The sequence below is a fragment of the Xyrauchen texanus genome, chromosome 10, assembly GCF_025860055.1.
Source record: "Xyrauchen texanus isolate HMW12.3.18 chromosome 10, RBS_HiC_50CHRs, whole genome shotgun sequence".
NCBI lineage: Eukaryota > Metazoa > Chordata > Actinopteri > Cypriniformes > Catostomidae > Xyrauchen > Xyrauchen texanus.
The window spans coordinates 522,569-532,276 of record NC_068285.1 but is presented as its reverse complement, the minus strand read 5'-3'; the positions used below and the strand labels follow the sequence as shown (position 1 = coordinate 532,276).

At 49.1% G+C, this 9,708-nt stretch overlaps 2 protein-coding genes across 2 annotated transcripts in view; both read right to left on the bottom strand.

Annotated features, from left to right (window-relative positions):
- Positions 1-9,708, bottom strand: part of LOC127650624 (NACHT, LRR and PYD domains-containing protein 12-like) — a 174,979-nt gene that overhangs the window by 4,037 nt on the left and 161,234 nt on the right. The window contains exon 14 of the mRNA XM_052136151.1: positions 8,750-8,923. Within this exon, the coding sequence (XP_051992111.1) occupies positions 8,750-8,923 (174 nt within the window). The remainder of the gene's footprint in view (positions 1-8,749; positions 8,924-9,708) is intronic.
- The window catches only part of LOC127650634 (NLR family CARD domain-containing protein 3-like), a 222,841-nt gene that overhangs the window by 180,420 nt on the left and 32,713 nt on the right, over positions 1-9,708 (bottom strand). The gene's annotated exons all lie outside the window — the stretch shown is intronic.

Below are 9,708 nucleotides of genomic sequence, written 5' to 3'. Positions count from 1 at the left end.
CTGGCGGCTGATGAGACCGTTGTGTGCTCGCTCTTGGTGCTTGATGTCACACCGTTTATCTGTGATCATTATTGATATTATTAGTGGTAGTAACTGATCAACTGCAAGACAGTTTGTTATGTGCGGTCAACATGGCAGCATCCATGAGGGCGACCAGCTCAATGTACAATTAAACAGCTTTTATTGAGGTCAGTATCTGACTGGAGTCCTCATCTAATGTGAGTGTACATCATTTTAAACATATTTGTGTGCTATTGTGTTTATTTGTAACACTTTTTAAATGAGCTTAATACAGTGACAGAGCACAACACAACCAAATGTGCTACAGTATCACTGTTCATTTCCTGTATGCTAATGCACTTTATAAACCCTATTTAGTACTTTACAAATAAAACATATTATTAGTATTAAACATATTGTAGTCTTGCTGTTGTGCTGCACTTAAGCAAATAATAAATCATCCATCCATCCATCCATCCATCCATCGTCAACCGCTTATCCTGTGTACAGGGTCGCGGGGAATAATAAATCATATAAAATGAAAATAAGCTCATCGTAACATTTCATATTAACACAATCCGTTTGCATCTAAATATATTATCCTCCACAGATTTCATGGGACGATGCAACAAACTTTCCAAACAGAATAACTGAGAACCATTAATGGTGCCAAACCCAAAATGTCCAAAATACTCTCACACTGCAGATTTCAGCAGTGAAATAAATGTACTATAAGATACTGTCCAAAGCATTAACCAACAGATTCAAACTTTTCATATCTAAATTAATTCACGCTGACCAGTCATATTGTATTCCTAAACGCACAATATTTGATCATTTGTTTTGAATACATGATCTGATTTCTTTTGCCAGAGACAATAATCTTAATGTAGGATTTTTATATTTGGAGCAAGAAAAAGCTTTTGATGGTGTAAATAAATGTTGAGGGTCCGACATGTCTTTGTGTTGAGATGAGCCCGTGCCGTGCCTTTAAATGAAGTGTCCATTCAATGTAAAATGAGGAAATCCCAATTTTTCAAATGTATCTGATGATGTCATCATTAAACTGATTTGGATTTTAGAAAAGTTCAGATATTTTATATTTAAACAGATTTTATATTCATGCAATACTGTGAATAAGAATGTCTATGGTGTGAAAACCATCTATTATTAAACTGGGGTATATCGTGAAACTGTTAAACCATTACATCCCTACTGGAGATGCTGCCACTTTTACAGAAACCATCTTCAACATCATTACAGCAGAGAAATGCAGACCTGCAGACACTCTTGCATCATTTACCAGTGATGCTGCTTCTGTTATGATCGGTAAGATTTGAACATTTCACTTTTATTTGAATAGCAGTTTTGATATAGAATTGATTTTTACTGTCAAGCCAGGAAAACTGAAGAAAGAGACTAAAAGACCTTTTCCCTGAATCACTGTCACTGTCCACTGTGTTCCCCATCGAATAAAAAGGGAAAGTCTTACCAAATACTGCAAAACCATTTCAACAATATTTTGGTTATATCAAGCAAGCAGCACTTTTTTTTGCCAATGTGTGAACGGCTTGTAACACAACTTATAAAATGAGCCCTTCACAGACTTCCTAGTTTGCCATGTGAAGGGAGCGGGTCACTTTTGCCGGGAAAATCAAAAATATGTGACATTTATGTGCGCTCCCGAGAGCCTCAGTGCTTGTCTTCCACTATTCAACAGTGACAACAAACTGCAACACTAGACAACATTATCTTAGAGATGAATCCAGCAAACGTCCCAGCACAACACCGACTCCAACACAAACTCAGAGAAAGCCAAAAAACAACATTGATCTACTGAATCCCGTCTGGCTAAGCGGGAATGTGATCGTGGTCGAGTGAAAACTAGAGTGAAAATCGGCAGGGCATTTGATTCCTGGATGGACCTTCGTTTGGTTTTGGGGATCAAAACTGACCCTGAATTGGTGTTTTTCTTATTGGACAGGTAAACTTACATAACTGCAAAGCATGTGACATATTGAGCCATAAGGATTGATCTGTGTCATTTTAGCTAAACTACAATAACACATGAAATGAATGCTAGACAATGTTCAAGATAATGCAAAAAGACACATTCATTAGTGTAACGTAACTTGGTTATACAGAAAATATATATCATCTATTATTATAAAACAATAGCGCATCCATATATCAAAATGACATTTGTGATGAATCACATCAATACTGAATTGTGTCAACATATTTATAATGTACAGTCTATTTTATAATCAGCTACTGTTTAATCCACCAAATTTAGCTAACAGCTATTGATAAATATGGCTAGCTCGCTAACACCAACAGAGGATATCGTATAAATGCAATCAATTGTAACCGGCGCACACACACACAAGATGAGGCAGTCACAATGTAAAGTCAAAACTGCGTTTATTTGCAGGCAAACAAATGTACAGCACGGAAAATCCAGAGGGGAGAATGGTCAGGGTGGCGTAGGGTCAAAAGCCGGGGAATCAAGATACAAACAAGGGGGGCAAATCCGGGAGAGAGTGGTCAACGATAGCGGGGGGTCGAAGTGGGGAAAACAGTTAACAACTATGGACAAGACGGGATAAGCGGTAGCGAAAGGCAGGGGAACGAGAGGAAATAGGGGGCTGGCAAGCTAAGAGGAGGGTCAAAACTAGACGAGACTAGCGGGGGGGGGGGGCAAAACTAGACGAGACTAGCGGGGCAACGATACGGGGAACTAAATACAATAACCAACCAGATACAAACGGAAGGATAGTGTATTTATAGGGGCGAGTGCAGGTGCAAACAATGACAGGTGACGAGACGAGTGCAGGTGAATCCAATGTGTGGGGATTGGATGCGCGTGAGTGTAGGTGGTCATAATGTTCAGACTGATAGCGAGTGCGAACATGAGTCAGAGGGGGCTCGTAATAGCATAAAGAGCGTGAGTGCTCGAGGGAGGAAAAAAAGAGCGTACAAGCTCAAGGGGGCGGAGCGAGGGAGCGGGAAGTGTATGTGTGCGTGCTCGAGGAAGCAGAGATGGGGCAGAGGAGCGGGGTTCAGTGACAGTACTCCCCTCTCTGAATAGGACTGGCTCCTGATGGCCACGCTGGGCTTGCGTAGCTTCGAGGGGACAGAACAGCGTGTGAGCTCGAGGGGACAGAACGAGCGTGTGAGCTCGAGGGGACAGAAGGCACAAAAGGGAAATGAAACAGTCCATGGGGGTCAACGGGCAGTTCAAGGCAAGGTCAGGGGGAACATAGTGGACAGGCGGGTGGTCGGGAGGTCTAGGGGGCAGCCATAGGGCAGAGACTGGGTCAGGAGGTCTGGAAGGCAACTGGAGGACAGGGATTGGGTCCGGGGGTCTGGAAGGTGACCACCGGACAGGAATAGGGTCCGGAGGCCAGGGAAGAGGCCACAGGACAGGTAGAGGGTCAAGAAGTCCGGGCTGAGCCGTGAAAGGTGGAGCCGTCAGAGGCGGCACCGTAGTTGGCTCCGGAGGTGGGGTCCTGGAAGGCTCCGGAGGTGGAGCCGACGGAGGCTTTAGGGGCGAAGGCCTGGAAGGCTCTGGAGGCGGAGCCGAAGGAGGCTTTAGGGGCGAAGGCCTGGAAGGCTCTGGAGGTGGAGCCGAAGGAGGCTTTAGGGGCGAAGGCCTGGAAGGCTCTGGAGGTGGAGCCAAGGGGGGCTTTAGGGGCGAAGGCCTGGAAGGCTCAGGAAGTGGAGCCCATGGAGGTGGCGCCGTAGGAGGCTCCAGAGGTGAAGCCCTGGAAGGCTCTGGAGGCAGAGCCGAGGGAGGTGACGCCGTGGGAGGTGGCGCCGTAGAAGGCTCCAGGAGTGAAGCCCTGGTAGGCTCTGGAGGCAGAGATGGGGGAGGTGGCGCCATAGGAGGTGGCGCCGTAGGAGGCTCCAGAGGTGAAGCCCTGGAAGGCTCTGGAGGCAGAGCCGAGGGAGGTGACGCCGTGGGAGGTGGCGCTGTAGAAGGCGGCGCCGTAGAAGGCTCCAGGAGTGAAGCCCTGGTAGGCTCTGGAGGCAGAGCCGGGGGAGGTGGCGCCGTAGGAGGTGGCGCCGTAGGAGGCTCCAGGAGTGAAGCCCTGGTAGGCTCTGGAGGCAGAGCCGGGGGAGGTGGCGCCGTAGGAGGCGGAGCCGCAGGAGGCTCCAGAGGCGAATCTCTAGAAGGCTCTGGAGTCTTAGGGAGCAGAGCCGTGGAAGGCTCGAGAGGTGGAGCCGTAGGAGGCTCGGGTGGTGGAGCCGTGGAAGGCTCGAGAGGTGGAGCCCTAGGAAGCTCTGGAGTCTTAGGGAGCAGAGCCATGAGAGGCTCGGGAGGTGGAGCCGTAGGAGGCTCTGGAGGGGGAGCCGTAGGAGGCTTGGGAGGCAGAGCCATAGGAGCCTCTAGTGGCCGAGCCCTGGAAGGCTCGAGAGGCTTGAGGGGGGAGCCATGAAAGACTCGAGAGGGGAAGCCCTGAGAGGCTTGAGAGGAGGAGGAGCCCTGAAAGACTCGAGAGCGGAAGCCCTGAGAGACTTGAGAGGGGGAGGAGCCCTGAGAGACTCGAGAGGCGAAGCCGTGAGAGGCTTGAGGGGTGGAGCCATGAAAGACTCGAGGGGAGGAGGAGCCCTGAGAGACTCGAGAGACAAAGCCGTGAGAGGCTTGAGAGGTGGAGCCATGAAAGACTCGAGAGGCGAAGCCGTGAGAGGCTTGAGGGGTGGAGCCATGAAAGACTCGAGGGATGGAGCCCTGAGAGACTCGAGAGGCGAAGCCGTGAGAGGCTTGAGGGGTGGAGCCATGAAAGACTCGAGGGGAGGAGGAGCCCTGGAAGACTCGAGAGGCGAAGCCGTGAGAGGCTTGAGGGGTGGAGCCATGAAAGACTCGAGAGGTGAAGCCGTGAGAGGCTTGAAGGGTGGAGCCCTGAGGGACTTGAGGGGTAGAGCTCTGGGAGGCTCGTGAGGAGGAGCCCTAGGAGGCTCGTGAGGAGGGGCCCTTGGAGGCTCGTGAGGAGGGGCCCTGGGAGGCTCGAGAGGAGGGGCCCTGGGAGGCTTGAGAGGAGGGGCCCTGGGAGGCTCGAGAGGAGGGGCCCTTGGAGGCTCGAGAGGAGAGGCCCTGAGAGACTCGTGAGGCGGAGCCCGGGAGGGCTCTGAGGGGCGAGCAGAGGCTGACAGAGCCGTGGTAGACTCTGAGGGCGGAGCAGAACCCGGCAGAGCCGTGGGAGACTCTGAGGGCGGAGCAGAGGTCTGCAGAGCCGTGGAAGACTCTGAGGGCGGGGGAGATGTCTGCAGAGCCGTGGAAGACTCTGAGGGCGGAGCGGAGGTCTGCAGAGCCGTGGAAGACTCTGAGGGCAGAGCAGAACCCGGCAGAGCCGTGGGAGACTCTGAGGGCGGAGCGGAGGTCTGCAGAGCCGTGGAAGACTCTGAGGGCGGAGCGGAGGTCTGCAGAGCCGTGGAAGACTCTGAGGGCGGAGCGGAGGTCTGCAGAGCCGTGGAAGACTCTGAGGGCGGAGCGGAGGTCTGCAGAGCCGTGGAAGACTCTGAGGGCGGAGCGGAGGTCTGCAGAGCCGTGGAAGACTCTGAGGGCGGAGCGGAGGTCTGCAGAGCCATGGAAGACTCTGAGGGACCCTCTGCGGTCTTGAGCACAAGACGAGACTGGGGAGAAGGGGCCCTCTTCCTTCTCTTACGTCTTCGGCCAACAGGGGACGTGGCCCTGGGGACGGTCGAGGCTACAGGCGCTGGTTCTGGGGCGGTCGAGGCTACCGGCGCTGACTCGCTGACCGTGGCAGACATGGGCGCTGGCTCACCGGCCGTGGCAGGCAGGGGCGCTGGCTCGTTGGCCGTGGCGGGCATGGGCGCTGGCTCGTTGGCCGTGGCGGGCATGGGCGCTGGCTCGCTGGCCGTGCCAGGCTTCGAGGCTGGGGCCGTGACAGGCCTCGGGACTGGGGCCGTGACAGGCTTAGGGACTGGGGCCGTGACAGGCTTAGGGACTGGGGCCGTGACAGGCTTAGGGACTGGGGCCGTGTCAGGCTTCAAGACGGGGGCCGTGTCAGGCTTCAAGACGGGGGCCGTGTCAGGCTTCAAGACGGGGGCCGTGTCAGGCTTCAAGACGGGGGCCGTGTCAGGCTTCAAGACGGGGGCCTTGGTGTAGAGCGCTGGTTCAGTATCTGCCTCCCCCACAGTAAACGAGGAACCAGCGTACAGTAGGGCGAGGTCAATAAACTGAGCCAGGTTGAGGGAGCAGCGACCACCAGGCATTAATGATGAGGTTGGCTCATTCAGTCCACATTGAAAAATGGTCTTCAAAGCCACCTCATTAAAATTCACCTGGTACGCCAGGACACAAAAATCCATAATATAAGCCTCCAAGGATTGGCTCCCCTGGCGCAAACCCACGAGTCGAGCCGCTGGCTCCATAATGTTAAGGGCGGGGTTATGCGTTACAACACCACTGCCTTGCTCGGAAAACTCTAGGAGAGCGCTCGAAGAGTGCACGGCGCTCAGAAATGCACTGGATGCATAAACAGGCTCGGGGGCAGACACAGGTGAAACAGGGTGACATAAATCAGACATTGTGCATACCTGCTGCCCCGGGCCGTGAGCGCGTGGTCCTCTCTCCACACTGTAGCTCCGCGCCCGAATGTGACGTTCTTCTCCGCTCTAGTGAGCTGCGCTGAATCCTCCAGCGTAATACATTGTGACTGTCTGCGGTGAGGTTGGTTATTCTGTAACCGAGCACACACACACAAGATGAGACAGTCACAATGTAAAGTCAAAACTGCATTTATTTGCAGGCAAACAAATGTACAGCACGGAAAATCCAGAGGGAGAATGGTCAGGGTAGCGTAGGGTCAAAAGCCGGGAATCAAGATACAAACAAGGGGGCAAATCCGGGAGAGAGTGGTCAACGATAGCGGGGGTCGAAGTGGGGAAAACAGTTAACAACTATGGACAAGGCAGGATAAGCGGTAGCGAAAGGCAGAGGAACGAGAGGAAATAGGGGCTGGCAAGCTAAGAGGAGGGTCAAAACTAGACGAGACTAGCGGGGCAAAACTAGACGACACTAGCGGGGCAACGATACGGGGAACTAAATACAATAACAAACCAGATACAAACGGAAGGATAGTGTATTTATAGGGGCGAGTGCAGGTGCAAACAATGACAGGTGACGAGACGAGTGCAGGTGAATCCAATGTGTGGGGATTGGATGCGCGTGAGTGTAGGTGGTCATAATGTTCAGGCTGATAGCGAGTGCGAACATGAGTCAGAGGGGGGAGAGAGTTTACGAGCGAGAGCTCGTAATAGCATAAAGAGCGTGAGTGCTCGAGGGAGGAAAAAAGAGCGTACGAGCTCAAGGGGGCGGAGCGAGGGAGCGGGAAGTGTATGTGTGCGTGCTCGAGGAAGCGGAGATGGGGCAGAGGAGCGGGGTTCGTGACATCAATGTATCATGCAAAGAAAAGTGATTATTCAAACTACAGTCTTGCATAGTCAGACCGATATCCACACTTTGTTTTAGCCCTGTTCCAGCACTGGAGAGTCAAATATAATATACAGTCTCAAAGTTTGTAAAACAATCATAACTGTGTCATTTTAATTATGCTACCTCATTTGTCAGCATGATGCCGGTGAATCACGTTCAGTCTCTTTGTAGGTTACATCATTGTTTTGGTAAGAGTGAGTTATGAACACACGCAAAATATCAAAAGAATGCAAAATCTGTTATAATGAGGTCACGTGACACTTCACAGTGTAGACGAGTAATATACTGAATTCTTGATTTGTCATTTTAAAACATTTATAGATAAAAATATATTTAAAAATACTGTAAATACTAAGCATATATACAAATGGGTTTTGTCTACTGTACTGTATTTGTTTTGCTTCCTCTTTTATACATAGTTATAAAAAATAGTCAGAAATCATCAATACGGTCTGTTTGTACACTGTGTGTGTGACAAACACATTGTCACCTAATGTAAACAAAGATGAACAAACCCTGTTGTGTTAACTGCATATAGGTGAGCTGTTGTCCGTTATCGTGATGTTTTGCGACAATTTGGCTGTCTGTTTCAATGAGTGTACTGTGTGCTTGAAAAGACTGTTGAGTTGCTGTTTGAGTTACTTGTGATTGACAACAGAACGATCACCTAATGTAAACAGACATGGCTGCGAGGAACAGTGATCCCAATTTTGTGTTGACTGTTTGCATACGAGCTGTAAACTTTTATAGTAGTAATTTTGTGACCATTTGGATGTCTATGTCATAAAATAATCATACCATGTGCTTGAAAAGACTGTATGAGTATCAGTTTGTGTGAATATGAATTACAGGCACTTGGGCAGAGCAGTTTAGTGTTGGCATGAAAACCGATTTGAATCTGACAGCACTGACTGCTGCAGAAACACAAATGTGTGATGCTACTCTAAGGGTGCCAGTCATAAACCATCACAAATATGCACCAGTAAATGTGAAAGGGTTAAGTGACAGATGCTTAAAGATTGTTCTTTTTAATTGTTTTCCTAAAATTAGTAAAAAAATAATAATCTATATAAAATAATAATGATTACAAAAAAGTCCACATTCTAATGAAACATTAAAAATATATGTCTTCTGTGTGTATTTGTTAAGGATTTCCATTTTTTAAAAGGAATAAATACAGGTGCTGTTTCAGTGAATTCACTGACCATTCAATAAATTCAAGACCAATTAGGGCCTGGGTTTAAGGGGTTAATATGGGTATAAACAGGGTTTTACAGCTCAACATACTTAAGTTTGTCCAGTGTGCAGTTTGGATCATTGAATCTTTCAGAGAGCAGCTTGACTCCTGATTCTCCTGGGTGATTGTAGCTCAGATCCAGCTCTTTCAGGCGTGAGAGATTTGATCTCAGAGCTGATGCCACAGAACAACAGCCTTCCTCTGTCACCATACAGCCAGATAATCTACAAACACACATACATAACAGTCAATTAATCTAAAAATGTGCATATAACCAGTCAAATAATCTACAAACACACATCAACAGTCAGATATCCTACAAACAAACATCAGCATTTACCAGCAGCCATATTAACCTGTAGCTCAAGACTGGTTGCCACTGAAGCTAAGCAAGGTTGAGCCTGGTCAGTACCTTGATGAGAGACCTCCTGGGGAAGACTAAGTTTGCGACTGGAAGAGATATTAGGGAGGCCAGCAGGGGGTGCTCACCCTGTGGTCTGTGTGGGTCTTAATGCCCCAGTATAGTAAAGTGGACATTATACTGGAAAAAGACACTGTCCTTTGGATGAGATGTTAAAATCAGGTCCTGACTCTCTGTGGTTATTAAAAACATCCTAGAGCCCTTCTCGTAAAGAGTAGGGGTATAACCCTAGTGTCCTGGCTAAATTCCCCCCATTGGCCCTTCTCAATCATGGCCTCCTAATAATCCCCAGCCACTAATTGGCTCTATAACTCTCTCCTCTCCACCAATTGCTGGTGTGGGGTGAGCATACCGGTGCACTATATCTGCTGTCGCATCATCCATGTGGATGCTGCACACTAGTGGTTGTTGAGAAGAGTACCCTGTTCACTGTGTAAAGCGCTTTGAATATAGTGTCAGAAAAGCGCTATATAAATTAATGTTCATTCAACAGTCAGATAATCTAAAAACACACACATCAATAGTAAGAAAATCCACAAACACACACATAAAAAGTCAGATAAACTACATTTACATTTAGTCATTAAG